This window comes from Ochotona curzoniae, unplaced genomic scaffold (genome assembly GCF_017591425.1).
Source record: "Ochotona curzoniae isolate NIBS_2020 unplaced genomic scaffold, NIBS_Ocur_1.0 contig_4516, whole genome shotgun sequence".
Taxonomy (NCBI): domain Eukaryota; kingdom Metazoa; phylum Chordata; class Mammalia; order Lagomorpha; family Ochotonidae; genus Ochotona; species Ochotona curzoniae.
This window is the reverse complement of record NW_024466313.1, coordinates 2,993,297-3,010,074: the sequence shown is the minus strand read 5'-3', so window position 1 is coordinate 3,010,074 and position 16,778 is coordinate 2,993,297. Positions and strand designations below refer to the sequence as shown.

Here is a 16,778-nt window from a genome sequence, read left to right as displayed (position 1 = left end):
GTGTCCACGCATGTGCATGGGGTGTGATGTGTCTACGGGGGCATGGCGTGTGTCCACGCATGTGCATGGGGTGTGACGTGTCTCCGGGGGCATGGTGTGTGTCCACACATGTGCATGGGGTGTGACGTGTCTACGGGGGCATGGCGTGTGTCCGTGCATGTGCATGGGGTGTGACGTGTCTCCGGGGGCATGGCGTGTGTCCACGCATGTGCATGGGGTGTGACGTGTCTCCGGGGGCATGGCGTGTGTCCGTGCATGTGCATGGGTGTGACGTGTCTACGGGCATGGGTGCGGCATGGTGTGTGTCCTCGGGCATGGTGGCCAGCATGGGGTGTGACGTGTCTCTGGGGGGCATGGCGTGTGTCCACGCATGTGCATGGGGTGTGATGTGTCTACGGGGGCATGGCATGTGTCCACGCATGTACATGGGGTGTGATGTGTCTCCGGGGGCATGGCGTGTGTCCGTGCATGTGCATGGGGTGTGACGTGTCTCCGGGGGCATGGTGTGTGTCTGTGCATGTGCATGGGGTGTGACGTGTCTACGGGGGCATGGTGTGTGTCCGTGCATGTACATGGGGTGTGACGTGTCTCCGGGGGCATGGCGTGTGTCCGTGCATGTGCATGGGGTGTGACGTGTCTCCGGGGGCATGGCGTGTGTCCGTGCATGTGCATGGGGTGTGACGTGTCTCCGGGGGCATGGCGTGTGTCCGTGCATGTGCATGGGGTGTGACGTGTCTCCGGGGGCATGGCGTGTGTCCGTGCATGTGCATGGGGTGTGACGTGTCTCCGGGGGCATGGCGTGTGTCCACGCATGTGCATGGGGTGTGATGTGTCTACGGGGCATGGCGTGTGTCCGTGCATGTACATGGGGTGTGACGTGTCTCCGGGGGCATGGCATGTGTCCACGCATGTGCATGGGGTGTGACGTGTCTACGGGGGCATGGCATGTGTCCACGCATGTGCATGGGGTGTGACGTGTCTCCGGGGGCATGGTGTGTGTCTGTGCATGTGCATGGGGTGTGATGTGTCTACGGGGGCATGGTGTGTGTCTGTGCATGTGCATGGGGTGTGATGTGTCTACGGGGGCATGGTGTGTGTCTGTGCATGTGCATGGGGTGTGACGTGTCTACGGGGCATGGCGTGTGTCCACGCATGTGCATGGGGTGTGACGTGTCTCCGGGGGCATGGTGTGTGTCCACGCATGTGCATGGGGTGTGATGTGTCTCCGGGGGCATGGCGTGTGTCCGTGCATGTGCATGGGGTGTGACGTGTCTCCGGGGGCATGGTGTGTGTCTGTGCATGTGCATGGGGTGTGACGTGTCTCCGGGGGCATGGCGTGTGTCCGTGCATGTGCATGGGGTGTGATGTGTCTACGGGGGCATGGCGTGTGTCCACGCATGTGCATGGGGTGTGATGTGTCTACGGGGGCATGGCGTGTGTCCACGCATGTGCATGTGTGGTGTGCGACAAGCGCCCTCTTTCGTTCTCTTCCGCACAGGTTTGTCAACACACACTTGGCCACAAACTTCAACATGTACCTGCAGGCTGGGTCTTGCGCCTCCTGGGGGTTCAGCCCTCCTCCCGGGCCTCCCTGCCAGGGGGAGCAGTGGAGAGGAGTGCACCCCACCGCTGGGCACCGGGGGACAGAGTGCAACCCTAACTCCATGCACCGCTCGCCTCCCAATTCCTTCACCCCACACACCCCCTCCATCACCAAGACAACACTGGCCCCACACCCTTGCCACCAGAAGTATTTGAGAGTTAGGGGTTTTTAAAATGTTGGGAATTTGGGGGACGCCAGCCAAGTCTAAACAGCAAATTCTTCTAACGTCTCAGACGTGCGAGGAGCTGGAAGGCAGCACTGTGCCAGATGTGTGGCAGGCCTGTCCCGCGGGGCTGGGTTCGTCTCCTTCCCGGGGTGCCCCCCTCACCGTCGCCTTAGGGTGAACACACTGGCAAAGGATCCCAGACGCACAGGGGCCCAGCTCGGCGCCAGCAAATTCAATCAGAACGTCTGGCAGAACGCGAGGGGGTGTGGAGAGCTGCCCCAGATCCCAGCTGCCACACGCAGCCGGCAGCAGCGGCAGACACGGAGTGACTGCGGGGGGCGTGGAGCAGGTGCAGCCAGGCCCTGCCACTCACTCCACCTGCCGGTTTCAGGGAGAGGTGTGGGACCGGCCAGTCAGGAACATGTTGAGTCATGTGGCTGGCAGCCTGGGAGTGTGAGGGCTGGGGAGGCTGCAGAAGCAGCCTTCTGATGTGCCCCCTGGCATGGCGCTGGGTGAAGAGGTCACTCCCCGAGCGGAGGAGGAGAAGGGGCAGATGTGGTGCCATCGTCTATTCAACCACAACCTGTGGTGCTGGCATCTCACCGTCAGCGCCAGTTTTGACGCTGGCCACTCCGCTTCCGATGCAGCTCCCTGCTGAAGCATACGGAAGGGCATCAGAGCACAGACCAAGTCCATGGGCCCCTGCTACCCACGTGGGAGACCCAGATGGAGATCCTGACTCCTGGCTTTCTGCTCTGGACTGCTGTCAGAACCGTTTGGGGAGTCAGCCAGCAGTGGACGGAAGACACCCCCACTGCCCCCCGGCCTGCCACTGCTCTGCCTTTCAAAGATACACTTTTAAAAAAGATTTATTTTATTACAAAGTCAGATAAACATAGAGAGGAGAGACAGAGAGGAAGATCCTCCGTCCGAAGTTTCACTCCTCAAGCAGCCACAATGGCCGGAGCTCTGCTGCTCTGAAACCAGGAGCTGGGAACCTCTTCCGGGTCTCCCACACAGGCGCAGGGTCCCAAGACTTTGGGCCGTCCTCGTCTGCTTTCCCAGGCCACAAGCAGGGAGCTGGATGGGAAGCGGGGCCGTCAGGTTTAAAACTAGCGCCCAATGGGATCCTGGGGCATTCAAGGCGAGGACTTTAACCACTAGGCCACAGTGCCAGGCCCCAAAAATAAATGTTAAAAAAACAGGCAGAGGAAAAGCTAACAGGAAAAGAAGAGACGTGGGCCGCTTCCCGCAGAGCCGGCCATGAAGCGGCCACCAGCCAGAGACCGCCAGCAGCTACCGGGCCTCAGGACACAGGGGGTCTCACTGGTGACCCAGGGGACAGTAGCCCCCAACCCCCCAACATGTATCCCTCAAGGCGGCTGAGCCACCTGCAGACCCTGGCGTGTTGCAGCCCGGGCTGGAGGGGGCTCTGGGGGAGCAGCAGTGCACTCGCCCCCACCCCCGTGGGACCCCCGTGGGACCCCCGTGGTGGCCTCGTGTCATACTCCGTCAACACCACCCCCTGGGACCCCCGTGGTGGCCTCGTGTCACACTCCGTCAACACCACCCCCGACGGCTCTCAGGTGCTCTGTCATGGTTTGTTGCTCTAGTGTCCACGTCCACAGGGGACCGAGATGTAGACAGCAACAAACCTGAAGGACACATAAGGGAGTTGGACGGGGCTTGTCTGCGGAGACGCATTTGTGGCTTCTGTGTGGGCGGGCATGCTGGAGGCAGCCTGGTCAGCCTGAGTGGGGGTGGAGCAAGGTCCTAAGTGACAGACCAGCCTTCCAGGGGTCAGAACCATGGTATGTCCCTGTGGCTGCCCCAGGCGCTACAAGCGGCAGAAGTGGGTGGTCACAGCCGGGCATCCAGCTGTGGCCACAGCTGCTCCGGGAAGAGCAGGGAGGGGGTGGACCTCCCCGGCCAGCCCAGCCACCAACACACACAGGGACGCACCCCCACTCCAAGGCTCAGACCCCGGTCTGGATGCTGTGGCACTGTCCCCACCTTCCAACGAGGGCCGCAGCCCTGGGCGCCAAGGCCCAGCCACAACCAGTGCGACTTTGTCCCGGAGACGACGGCCCACTCTGAGGCAGCTGGGCTGCAGCTCTGGGAGACACATTCACTGTGCAATAGTGGCCAAGTGCAGGACTGCGTGGGCGGGCGGAAGAGGGGTTCTTGGGCATGAGGAACAGAGGGGGCGTGGTGCTGGGGGTCTCTCGGGGCTTCTGTTTGGACAGAAATCCAGGCTCTCCCCCACCCCCACCTCCTGGCTTCCTCTCCCTCTCTTTTTTCAGAAATCGCATTATCCTGACTCAGCGGCAGGGAGGGTCCTCTGGGCAGGCGGCAGCTCGAGTTCCCGTCACGTGTGCCCCTTGCCCAGGCCGATGTGGCCACCTGAGGCAGGACACCCCACTAGTCTCCATGAGCAGCCAACCTGACAAGCAGCACCCATGTCACACGGCCAGGCCCGGCAGAGGCTCAGGTCCCCACCTGCTGTTCTCAGCTGGTGGCCCAGGGGCAGTGCAGCCTGGCACCAGCAGGGACCCCTGGATTTGTCTTAGGCTCCCTGGCCAACCTGTGTGAGGACAGAGCAATGGGCTCATGGCACAGGCTGGTGCTGAACCACAGATCCCACGCCCAGAGGCGACAGCCCCCGGGAACCCCATGGTGCCACTGGATGGGGCACCCTAGCAGACCCATGCAACCACAAATCAGAAAGGTGGGGTGGGGGGAAACTCAGTGATAAACACCCCCACCCCACAGACAGAAAATGTGCAGGGCATTGGCCGAGGCTTGCAAACATTGGGCAAGACTCAGAGCCACCGGTCCTGCAGGTGAGGGTGACATGTGGCCAGATCTCCCCAAGGCACACTGCTTGGTCTCGGAACCCTGACTCCGGCACCTGGGGAGGGGTGGGGAGGGGGGTGAACCTACACAGAGACGTGGGGACGACTTCCCAGGAGGCGGATCTGTAAGCAGTGGGTCACACAGCAGGGAGTTGGGTCAGAGGCCAGAGGCTACTGCTTCCCAAGGCCCCCTGCAGGCAGGGGAAGCCTTCCGGAGTGGCCCCAGGCTGGGTGGGGCCAAAGTTGGAAAGACTGGCCGCAGGGCTGCCACCATCTTGTGTGGGTGACCCAAGATCCCTGTGGGAGTTCTGGGGCTTCTCCCAGCACTCCCTGGCAAAGCCCTAACCAAGGCCACCTGCACCCATAGGAGCAGGCGTGTGGACCTGAGAGCTCTTGGTTGCCAGTGTGGTTTCTGATGACAGGCGGGTGATCTGGGGCAGAACAGAGGGTGAACCTGCTGTCCCCTCATGCTGGCCCTGAACTCAGCCTTCTGCTGCACTCGCTCCGTCCCTGAGCCCACCAGCCCATCCTGCGCCCTCCTGCTCTTGCTGAGGCTCCGACCACTGCACCTGCAGTATCACAGGGGATGCAGGAAAGGCACCTGCCATGGCCGCCTGTACCCCTATCCAAGCCCAGAGCAGGACCGCCTCCTGGAGCCTGCCCACGTGGCCCCTGCTCTGAGCGGATCCATACTACACGCAGTCACCCACGGCACGCCACTGCCCACCTCCTTGTCTGAGACTGGACGGACTTCTGGCACGACGCACATGCCCCGGACAAGGTGGCCCGTTGGCAGATCACCAGCAGGCCCCCCTCCCCCATCACAGCTCATCCAGCATCCTCTGCCAGCTCCTAGACGTCAGAAAGGCCCTGCTGAAGGGGAGAAGGTCGAGGCTGTCCCGGGGCCACACTTGGAAGTGCGCAGGCGGCCCGGGTGCTGTATGTTCAGCGTGCTCTGTGCTTTTCGGGCGGGCAGGCCTTTGGGACTGACCACCACACGCAGCTGAGCTGCCGCTGCCAAGCTGCCACAGCCGCAAACTTTCACAGCAGACAGCGCTGCCATCCCCGACCGGGGGTCAGGACAGAGACTGAGGCCACCCAGAGCTCCCTGCTCCCCTGACAGCCCCAGGAGGGTACACCATCCACCTGGTGGTGGAGAGGGGGCGGCCAGCAGTGCCTGCCCAGGGGACTCATCTGCACAGGTGAACTGCGACCCAGACAAGTGACAGACAGCTGGCTTTGGTCAGGAGCAGGACAAAGTCACTGTAAGTTGCATTGGCCCTGGGCTCTGTGCTGACCCCAAGGCAGACAACGCGACAGCAGGTGCATGACCTGGGCACAGCAGAAGAAGGGATCCTGGGAGCCAGAGCCAGGGCAGGACGGGGTCACGGGAGGAACAGGGCCTGGGGCCAGAGACCACGCAGGAGCCCTGGAAGGGAGCCCAGTGGGGAGGGCCCTGGGTGAAGCAGAGGGGCCTGGCAGGAGCCGCTGTAGGTGGGCAGCAGCCACGGAGGCCGGGAAGCTTCTCTGTGGATGTCCGCACAGCAGCTGATACGGCTCCTCCTTCTGGCCTGTCTCACTCGCTTTCCCTGGCCAGGCGGGCAGAGACCAGCAGCTGGCCTAAGGAAGGACGCACAGAATCCCTGGGCAACGTGCTGCCCTACAGAAGCCACCTTCAGCTAACAGGCTGCAGCCCGTGGGCGGCTGAGGGAACAGGAGGGACACGCTGCTGGCCAGGTGAGGCTGCCCTCTACCCAGAGCTAACTCCCGGACCAGCGTTTGAGCACAGCCTCCCCAGATTCCAGGACACTTAGGGGTCCTGCCCCTCAGTACTGCTTGCATGCACAGCATGGGGGGGGGGCACTCCAAGCTGCCTCAGCACAGCCTCTTGGGACAGGGAGACAGAACACCCCCCCACTCCACACCCGGTCCAGCAGCCTGTTGTGCAACTCCAGGCACGGGATGTGGCACCAGGGCGTGTCTGCCGGCTTTGTCATTAAATCATAAATAAAGCCGTGCATGAGCCGAGCGGCCAGGAGTCGGGAATGGAGGCCTTGGGGACAGCTGGGTCCGGAGCCAAGGCCCCTCCCTTCAGACCACTTCAGGCCCCCCACCCCCACCCCGGGAGCAGAAGCTATCTGGCGACTATGAAGTCTTGGCCGGAAGCTGGTTATCTCCAACACTGAGATAATGCAGGAGCCTGGGGCTCCACGCTGGGACCTGTGGCAGCAGGACAGCCCCCAGCCCACCTGCCGCTGCGGCCCCCACCGGCCAGCACTCTCCTTGCCAGTAGACGGTCCTCAGTCCGCTAGCCCGCAACAGACCCAGTGACTGGACCTCGAGGGAAGGAAGTGCTGGCTGGGACATACTGGCACCCCACCCCCCACCCTGTCTGTCATACTCCAACTCTGGGGCTCATCTGCAGCAGCAGTGGTCACAGCATCGGCAGAGGCAGTGCACGCCCCAGCCTTCTGTAGTGTCCACCCCCTCCCACCCGCTCACCATCACCACGGCCTCTGAACTTGGCATTACCACCCTCTTTGCCGACAATGAGGGCACCAGCTCCTGGCAGCCATGGAATCTGCTCCTGGCACGGAGGCCCCGAACCTGCCCCTGCCAGGGTACCACCTGACCGTCCGGGACCATGCAGCTTTCCCAGCCACAAGCGTGTCGATCAACTATGCAGAACCACTGGCCAGTCCCGGGCCAGCCCCTCACACTGCTCAACTCTGGTTCAGCTCCAAGCCAGCCTGGAGTTCTCAGTAAGCTCCTGGTGCGGTGCCCTCCATCATGGGAGTTCTGGTCGAGGGACAAACGCCGTGCAGTGTAGGGAAAATGTTCGCCCATGCAACCGTGTGCTGCACGTGTGTGCGTGCGTGTGCACACGTACACAAGTGTGTCTGCACGCACGCTGGAGCAGGCCCGCAGGGCTGGCCAGTGCCTTCCCCTGGGACGAGGTCCAGCCCCATGCAGGTGGGCCTGGGTCTCCTCGCCTGAGCTGAAAGAACCAAGGGTCGCTCACCGACCTTGGGAGGCGGGGGAGGGACTGCACTTCGCATTTGCCAGGCTCAGGCTGGGGGAGGGGGACACGGGGTGGATGGGGGAGAGAGCCGCTTGTCGCCTGGGCAGGTCTGCTGGCAGAGGGCGCTTCTGAGACCCCAGCCCGGAGCCCTAACCCAGCGGGCGCACCTGCTTGGTGCGGGCAGCTCCTCCCGACTTTCCTCTCACACAGCGAGGACAGCAGGAGGGGGAATGGGGGAGTAACGTCCACAAGAAAGCTCTTCCTTGGGGGGGCGGGGGCTAAATTAGCCACCCCCCGACCGAGCCAGCTCTCTCATTGTCCCTGTCTGCGAGCCGGGAGGGGTCCAGGGACCGCAGGGGCGCGAACAAAGGCAGGGCCTGCCCGAGAGCCAGGATGGCTTGGACGCTGGACATCTTCGAGGGCGCCGAGGTGCTGAGACCTCCGGCGCGGACAGGAGCTAGCGCGCAGCCCCTGCGCTACCACCGCGCCCCCGTCCCCGCGCGCTCCGACGCGGCCCGGCACAGCTCAGTCCCGGCCCGAGGGTGAGCGGGGGGCTGGGGGCCGGGGTCCTCCCACCGGAAATGCCACGCTGCCCTCGCGGGCCTCTGACAGCGACAGCTTTCGGCGACCGGCGGGACATCCGGGAGGGGGAGGGTGGGAAGCGGCGCGGGGACCCCCGGCCAGCCGGGACCGCGGGCGGACAGAGGGATGGGGCGGGGGCGCTACCTTCTGGATGCGTCCATCGATGTCCAGGTAGATGGCCTTGGGCCGGTAGCTGGACGAGGCAGAGCCCATGCTCGCCGCGATCCGACTTTTCCCTCTCTCTCTACTTTCTCGCCGCGCCGCGGGCAGCGCGGGGGCGGGGCGCGCGTGGGGGCGGGCGCGGGGCTGCGCGGGGCGGGGGCCCGCAGCCAACCGGAGCCCGGCCTGCGCGTCCCGGGCGCTGCGCGGCGGCGGCTCGGCTCCTCCCGCCGGCCCTCCGCCCGCCCCGCCGCTGCCCGGCCCCTCCCCGGCCAGGCGCCCCCTCCCCGCCCGCTCTTCCCGGGACCCCGGGGCCGTCACGCACCACGCGCGCTCGGGCCGCGCATCCGCAGCGCCCTCCGTGGCTCGCGCGCTGGCTCCGACCCCGCGTGGACGCTCGCCCGCCTGCCCGTGGCGAGCAATCACGAGGCTGGGTGGGAATGCGGGACTGCAGGGTCCGCAGGCGGGGATGGGGGGCGTGGGATGCGATGCGGGGACCCCGAGAAGCGCCCGCCCGCGTTCATTCCGCTTCCGGCTGCATCTGGAGCTGCTAAAGCGGCGTTTTATTCCTCGTGCGGGTGCGGACAGGAGGGGGCGCGGGCGTGGTCGGCACCTGGAGGTCGGGGCGGCCCTTTTGGCTCTCGACTCCCCCCGCCCCGCCTGGCCTTCGCCACGACGGCCGCTGCCTGCTCTGGGACGCGGCATCGGGGCAGGTTCTGTTCCGAGTCGCGGTCTGCGGCTTCCCATCTGTTGAATGTGCGGCAGCCTGTAGTCATTTCCTCCTGCTTCCCTGCCCATCCTGGCCTCCACCGGGTGGACAGTCAACCTTGCCTGAGGGACTTCCCGCGGGGCCATCTGGCCGCGCTGGGACCTGGCAGGTGGGGTGTGCGGCAGCCACTGCCGGTCGGAGGTGTGGAGCTGGCCTCCTGGGCTCTGGCCAGCCCCTCGGGGTCACTCGGTGCTGCCAGCTTGCATCCTTGGGGATCAGCTGGTGCCTCCAGGGGCGTGGGGTCCCTTCAGGTTTGCTTTGCAGGAGTGTGGGCGGGGAAGGGTCAGCCCTGACGCCTCAGCTGGCTTCCCGATGGGGTGGCTGTGACCACAGTTTTGCTGCTGACTGTTCTGACCCAGGGCGGAACGGCCCGTGCTGCCGGCTGCCTTGGACTGCTCTCCTCTTGGTCTGGGCTCCCTCGTGCTGGGCTCTGGCCTCTCCCCCTTTTTGTGTGTGGCTCTGCAGGGCTGGGGCTGGGCAGCAGAGAATGAGCCGGGCACCAGGGCAGGTGGGCTGCTCACGCTGCCCGACAGAATCACGTTCAGAGTGGCCGGTTGCCCTGTGTGATGTGGGTAGTGAGGCTCCTGAGACTTTGCAAACTCAAGGTCACGAGGGAGAAGCTTGGAGGGGCTTAGGAGCTGAGCCCTGGGTGCAGGGAACCTTCCAGCAAAGGAACAGCCTGTTGGATGCCCCTGCACCAGGAGACCAGCCCAGCACAGGTGGGGCAGGAGGGGTGGGCAGCGAGGGGGCGGCTGCAGCCGTGGTGGCATGGTCCACAGAGTGCATCCTGGCGGTGTGAGCTTGGAGATGCAGTAGGAGGCGTGAGGCCAGGCAACTGTGGAGGCCGAAGCGTGCCACGCTCTGCTGGCTGCAGCTGGACTCCACGGCAGCTGGTGCCGGCCAACGGAGCTGATGGGACAAAGTCTGGGACGAAGGCAGGGGGAGATGCCGGTGCAGGCAGGCAGAACAGCTTTGGTGGACTGGACAAGGCCCACTGCTTGGGGCAGGACTGTCACCTCAGCCCACCCAGCTCTAAACGCTCAGAACCACAGCAGGCATGGTCCGCAGTGCTCCCCGTGCAAGGCAAGGGCGGCTGGAAGGGCACAGCTTTGCTGTGAGTTGGCTCAGCAGCCGTCGTCTTGTGTCTGCCCCGCAGCTCTGGGGTTCCCTGGTGGGCAGCCTAAACCTACCCCTCTGGCCTGCCTTGGCCTGTCCTGGCCCAGAGAAGTGCAGAATCCAGGTCCAAATGGAAGAGGACCAGGGACTGGGCCAGGGTGCCTGGAATGGAGTCAGGCAGGCCTGCTCAGTGACCTCCCTGGCCTGGGACCTGGCCTTCTGGGAACTTGGTGCTGGTGCCATGTGGGAACTGACGGGAAAGGAAGTCCCCTGCCCTGTGGGACTCTGTGGGAGACCCTACTTGCATCCCAGCAGAGGGAAGGGCGTGGCCAAATGCGTTCCGAACACTCCTGGCTCCCTGGAGCCGGAATGGGCCAGCCTCTGTCCCCTCCCCAGCCTGGCCGCAGCTTCCGTTGCTGTCCTGCATTGCACACGCAGGCCCTTCCCACACGTGGAGCTTGACAGAGGTGGTAGTGAGGGCACCATTGAAATGTCCCTTAGCCAAGAGTCGTGGAGCTGAGGCTGCTGGAGCCGAGCTGGGAGGGAGGACGGGGCAGGGCCCTGGGGCCAGCACTAGAGCTCACGTCCCCAACAGGCAAGGAGGCCGAGGATGCTGGGCCCCCAGAATGAGCACCCTGCTGTGGGCCTGGAGTAGGGGTGTTGTCCACAGGCAGAGGGCACCCCGGGCACATAGACTGAGCGGTCGGCTGGCACCCCCTCCTCTGCTCGCCGCAGCAGTGGCCTGGCCTGCCCAGCGGGTCAGCATCCATCCACCTACCTGTTCTCTCTGAGGTCCCGCAGCCGACAATATGCATAACTTTCTGCTGAAAGAATCTGATGGCTTCCTATGCTGCTTGCCCCATCTGAGCAAAATCAATTTGTCAGACAAGCAGAATGCACTGGGCACGTGGGGCCCGCTCAGAGGGCATGGAGAGAAGGGACATGCTGCTGGGACAAGATTCAAGTGAAGCCTCCTGAGTGTCCCAGGATTGTGGACCTGAGTAGCGACCTTGAACTCCAGGGTGACCTTGAAGGAGTTAGAGCCCCTGTGCCCTGGCCTTGGTGAGAAGGCAGAGACACCCCGCCCCCAGGGGTGCCCTGCACGCTGTGGTCAGCACACACTTGGCTGGGCCGGCCTCCTGTGACTGGGATAATAAACTTACTGCCAGCTGTAAACATTGCCAGTGGTGTGGTCAGCAAGGCAAAGTCCCCTGCAGGCCGGAAGGCGGGTCCCAGCCCTCCCCCAGGCGGGGTCTTGTGCAGCTGTGTGCACCTGCCAGTGACGCTGGCAGCCAGCCCCTGCCCCCAGCAGCCAGCTCTTGCCCCCAGCAGCCAGCTCTTGCCCCCAGCAGCCAGCCCCTGCCCCAGCAGCCAGCCCCTGCCCCAGCAGCCAGCCCCTACCCCCTGCCCCCGGCAGCCAGCCCCTGCCCCAGCAACCAGCCCCTGCCCCTGCCCTGCCCCAGCAGCCAGCCCCTGCCCCTGCCCACGGCCGCCTCTCGCCCCTGTGAGCACCGTGCAAAGCCCTGTTCCTGGGCACACCCTGTGGCTGTCCCCTGCTGTGCTCAGGTCTGGTTCCTGAAAGGGAGGCCAGTGGGTAAACACGGATGCTTTTGTGTGTCGGCGGAAGGCATATTTAGAGTTTGCAGTCGGCCAAATTGCCTGCAAGCTGATTTCACTCCCACGGCGGGCGCCCGGAGGCCCCTGGGCTGAGCGTTCTACGGAGCGGGAGGCAGCGAGGCCTGTTTGTTTTTTCTCATCTCACCGGGGAGAAGTTCTGTTTGCAAGAGTGATGGGGCACTTCTTGTGGTGGGCCGCTGGCTGGCGCTTTCCCAGCCGACACGGGGCCTTTCGCCCTGGATGTTTTGACATATTTTACCGTTAACTTTTTGCTGGGAGCGGGAGGTGGTATAGCAGCCTGCAGCATCCCCAGTGGGCACCACTGCCTAGCCCAGCTGCTCCATGTCCGCTCCAGCTCCCTGCTTCTGGCCTGGGAAGGGCACAGAGGACGGTCCAAGGCCTTGGGCCCCTGTGCGCCCCGTGGGAGACCTGTGTGAAGCTTTAGCCCAGCTCAGTGCTGACCACTGGGGAGTAAACCAGTGGATGGAAGATCTCTGTCTCTCCCTCTCTGCAACTCTACCTTGCACAACAAGTCATTTTTTAAGGGGGACAACAACCTTCATTGCTTTCCTTAATGCGTTTCTCCCAGTCGCTATCTTTTAGCTTCATTTTTGCTTTTTCCTAATAGGTCTTGGCACGTCCAAAGAGCCAGAACCACTTTGCTTTTCCTGTAAATTTTTTTTTAAATGTCATGTCATCTTATTAATGAGGTGCCATTTATAACAGAAAATTAAAAGGGAAGAAGTGACCTGAATCTCCAGGATTAGGGGCTGGTTAATGGATTTGCAGCACATTTGCTGGAAGGACATCAACACAGTAATTAGGTCAAGTGCACAGAGGCCAGGGGTGACGTTACAATTTTTACTTTAATTTATTTGAGAGAGAGAGAGAAAGCGAAAGAGCTAGCACCAGAATGGCACTGCCCTCCTCGTGTGCAGCCGCCAGATTGGGCCAAACCGGAGCCAGGACCCCACTTCCATCCTGTGCTCCCGTGACAGTGGTGGTCGCCCAAGCACTTGAGCCACGCCTGCTGTCTCCCATGATGTGTGTGTGAACGAGAGGCTGGGGCAGCCGCTGCCCGTCAGTGGATTCAGGAGCTTTGATGTGGGATGCCAGATGCCCGTCCCTGGGCAAGGTGTGCATTGAGGACAAGTTGGCAAAGAGGCAGCATCCGCCCTGTGGCCGCCCGCCCTCCCCCAGCCCAGCACTGTCCCACCGTGCACGGAGCCAGCCCCGTGCCTCAGCCTCTGCACGCCACACTTAACCCCGGTGCCAGCTGCTGTAAAGCTGAACTCACCTGAGGGGGCAATGGGAAAGGCCTGTGTTTGCAGCATTAGTTGTCTAGGCCTTTTTCTGTCTTTCACTGTGAGGTTACTTGTGTCCTGGGAGTGACCTGTGGTCAGCTTACATGGGCAGTGCCAGCACACTGTCTCAGAAGTGGCTACACGGGGTAAGCTGAGCTCACACTCACAGAGTGGCCCGTCACACCACAGGCACCACCCAGGACAGCGCTCAGCAATCACAGTGCTTCCTGCCCGTGGGGACCCTGCCTTCCGGCGGTCGAGTGGATCGGAGTCCTCATCGTCTCAGTTCATCCCAGTGGCCACTTGGGTCTGCCAGGCTTCCCCGAGAGCACATCCGGAGTTGTGTGTCAGCCACAGGCACCTCGCCCCCCGGGGCACACCTGCACCCCTGCCAGACACATGCACCCAATGCCAGCTCCAGCCACACCTGCACCCCACCTCCCAGCCACACCTGCACCCCACCTTCTGGACACTTCCGGCCACCAACACCTGTACCCCACCTCCCAGCCACACCTGCACCCCCTGCACCCTGGGAAGAGCTCCCCCGGGAACCCAGGACCTGGCCTGTCTTGCCAAATGATTGTGGGCTGTTTGCCTCCCAAGCCCAGTTTCTGCTCTAACCTGGCTGTGAAGCCCTGCATTTTGGGGTCACAGGCTGGAGCCAGGGTGGACAGTAGTTCTTGGTGAGGCTGAGGCCCCAGTGCTCCCCTGCTCTGTAGATTTGGTCTTGAGCTCTGGGTCATGGGAAATAACACAGAGGTTCATGGAGCAGCCAAGGTCCCCTGGGTGCCGTGGTTGGGTCTCGGAGTGTCTTGTGCAGCCCCAGGGCTGAGCTGAGTCAGGCAGTGACTCAGGCAGTGCCGTCACTGGGCATTCTCGGCTGGGCAGTGCTGTCCCCATCTGGATGTTAATGCTCCATTCTTGGCCCCTGCTCGGCTGGACGCAGTAGTGCCTCTGCCTGCGCGTGCCATCGCAACACAGCCGCACGCTCCTCTCCAGAAACACACACTTCCTTCCTCTCGTGCAGCCCGTCCCTGGAGCTCCAGTCGCCCTAACATAGCTGAAGAGCATGGCCGGGGTGAACTGTACCCAGCGCTGCCATTAGAGGCAAGAGTTGAGTTCAGGACACTGTCCATGATGCCTATAACCGCCTCGGCTTCAGCGTCCACCTGCTCACAGAAGTGAGACACTCGCTGTCCAGGCCTCTCTCCCGCCTCCCCAAAGCGTCCCAAAGTCCAGGAGCCGGTGTGTGAGCCGCCCAGCAGGGCCCATTCCTCCGTGGCTTCCTGTGGTGGCAGGGGCTGCACCCCCATATGACTGACAGACTGTGCAAGGCCTGTGCAAACGGAGAGGGAGATCTTCTGTCCCCTGATTCATTCCTCAAGCAGCTGCGATGGCCGGAGCTGCACCAATCCAAAGCCAGGAGCCAGGAGCTTCTTCCGGGTCTCCCATGCGGGTGCAGGGTCCCAAGGCTTTGGGCTGACCTTGACTGCTTTCCCAGGCCACAAGCAGGGAGCTGGATGGGAAGCGGGGCCTCTGGGACATGAACTGGTGCCCATATGAAGTCCTGGCGCGCAAGGCGAGGACCCTAGCCACTAAGCTACCGTGCCAAGCCTGACTTAATTTTTTTGGGACAATTTATTCTGAAAGGCAGAGCTACACACAGACACACACAGCTTACATCCACTGATTCACTTCCCAAATGGTCACAGCAGTTGGAGCTGGGTTGATCAGAAGCCGAGAGCATGAAGCTTCTTCCAGGTCTCCCACACAGTGCAGGGTCCCAAGGCTTGGGCTGTCCTCTGTTGCTTTCCCAGGCCACAGGCAGGGAGCTGGATGGGAAGTGGAGCGGCCCGGACTCAACCTGGCACTCCTATGGGATGTTGGCATTCTCAGTGGTGGCGTTACCTGCTACACTACAACATGGGCCCTCCCCCCCCTTTTTTTAAACCAAAATGATCTTTTCATTGTGTTTTCCATGAAGTTTTGGAAGTTCCTGCCTTTGGTTGTTGCACACTGCAGGATGCTCAGGAAAGCAATGGAAATCCTGTTGCTTTTGACTTTTCACAGTGCTGGAGCTGTGGGTTGCTCCCTTGGGGCGCACCCCAGCGCCTTCCTGGGGAAGCCTTGCAGCACCCAGCGGTGCTCTGGGGGCTGCCCTCATCCTCTCCCTTTGCTCCCCCTCCTGTGCCTCGTGGCCGATCCCCAGCGAGGCGACTTCGGCGTCCAAGGAGCGAAAACCGTGATTCATCTGAGACAGCTGCGGCTCCTGAGCGAGTGAAGGCAAGTTCTCGGTCACATTCACACTGGCGCATGCGGAGTCAAGGCAGCCCTGGGACTCCAGGCTCTTGAGCGCAGCGGCGTGCAGCACTGGCGCCCACAGCGGTCCCAGGACATTCCTGGGCGTCGAGGGACACCTCTCTTGCCCACACCCTGTGTTGGAGGCCTCTGGGAGCCGGCAGGGAGGCTGTGCGGGGGGCCTGAGGAGTGGGAGCCTCGGCAAGAGTGCGCCACAGCCACCCCTGCAGACACACACAGAGACAGCCCCGGGGTGGCAGAGAAGCAAAAAGCTCTTCCCAGACTGACACCCACTGGGGCCTTCTATTCTAGTGGGGAGAAGCAAGCACTCACCAGGGACTTTTATTCTGGAGGGAAATTCCTTGGGCTGCTCTGTCACTGATGCTGATGGGAGCTGCATGGTGGAGGGGGTGAGGGCCTGAATGGAGTGATGGGACTTGGGGCTGTCTAGGTGGAGGGGACAGTGGCAGGGATGACAAGGGGATGGAGGGACTCCGAGTGGCTGCAGGGTGGGCAGCGCCCAGCCCACACATGGTGGGGTCCCCGTGCCAAGCCCCCCTCACTGCCCTCCCTTGCTGGCTCTATCTCCCACGCTAGCGGGGCGGAGAGCTCTGGCGGGTGCCCTGTGCCACATCCTGGTTGCCATGGCACTGGTAATTTTCTCTCCCTTGGGAGCATAGGTTGAGGGATGGAGGGAGAAGGCCCTCTATGGAAAACTTTGGCTCCACGCCGAGGTGGGGGCAGTGGGCACGATGGGGAGGGCTGTTGTGTCCCTGAGAGAGTCCCAGGCTTGTGGACTGGCTGGGGGAGGGGAGGGCAGGGTGCTGTGGCAGCTCTGAGCCCCCTCTCCCGGAGGCACCTCCTCCTTGCGGTCTCATTGGATGTGACCCCCCGGGCATGCCCTGAGCACCGAGTGGGCACAGCCGCTCTTCACAGCCGTCTCCCTGGTGACCAACCGGCTGCGTTTAGCTGACATTCGTACCCAGGGCTCGGTTGTGGTGGGCAGGGAGCTCAGCTGGGGCTTGCCTGGGCTGCTCCGGTGGGAGTCGCCTTCCCCATGCAGGCTGCTGGCAACAGGTACGCTGGTGCGATGTTGGGGTGCTCAGGGTTCCCATCATGAAAGAAGCATTTCAGGGTGTTTGGTCCCTGCATCCAGGGAAGTCGCATGCTTTGAGGTTTTCATTAAGCCAGTTTCCAGGTCAAATTTCTTGTTCTTTTCATTTATTTTTTAAAAAGACTTATTTATTAGAAAGTCAGTTACACAGAGAGAGATTGTTCACGCACTGG

General features: G+C 62.7%; 1 protein-coding gene across 2 annotated transcripts in view; it reads right to left on the bottom strand.

Moving 5' to 3' along the window:
- PDE9A (phosphodiesterase 9A) overlaps window positions 1-8,459 on the bottom strand; it is a 54,409-nt gene extending 45,950 nt beyond the window's left edge. For both annotated transcript variants that reach the window (XM_040986660.1, XM_040986661.1), the window contains exon 1: window positions 8,373-8,459. In XM_040986660.1, coding sequence (XP_040842594.1) covers window positions 8,373-8,441 — 69 coding nt within the window. In that variant the 5' untranslated portion in view covers window positions 8,442-8,459. The remainder of the gene's footprint in view (window positions 1-8,372) is intronic.
- Window positions 8,460-16,778: the final 8,319 nt, after the last annotated feature.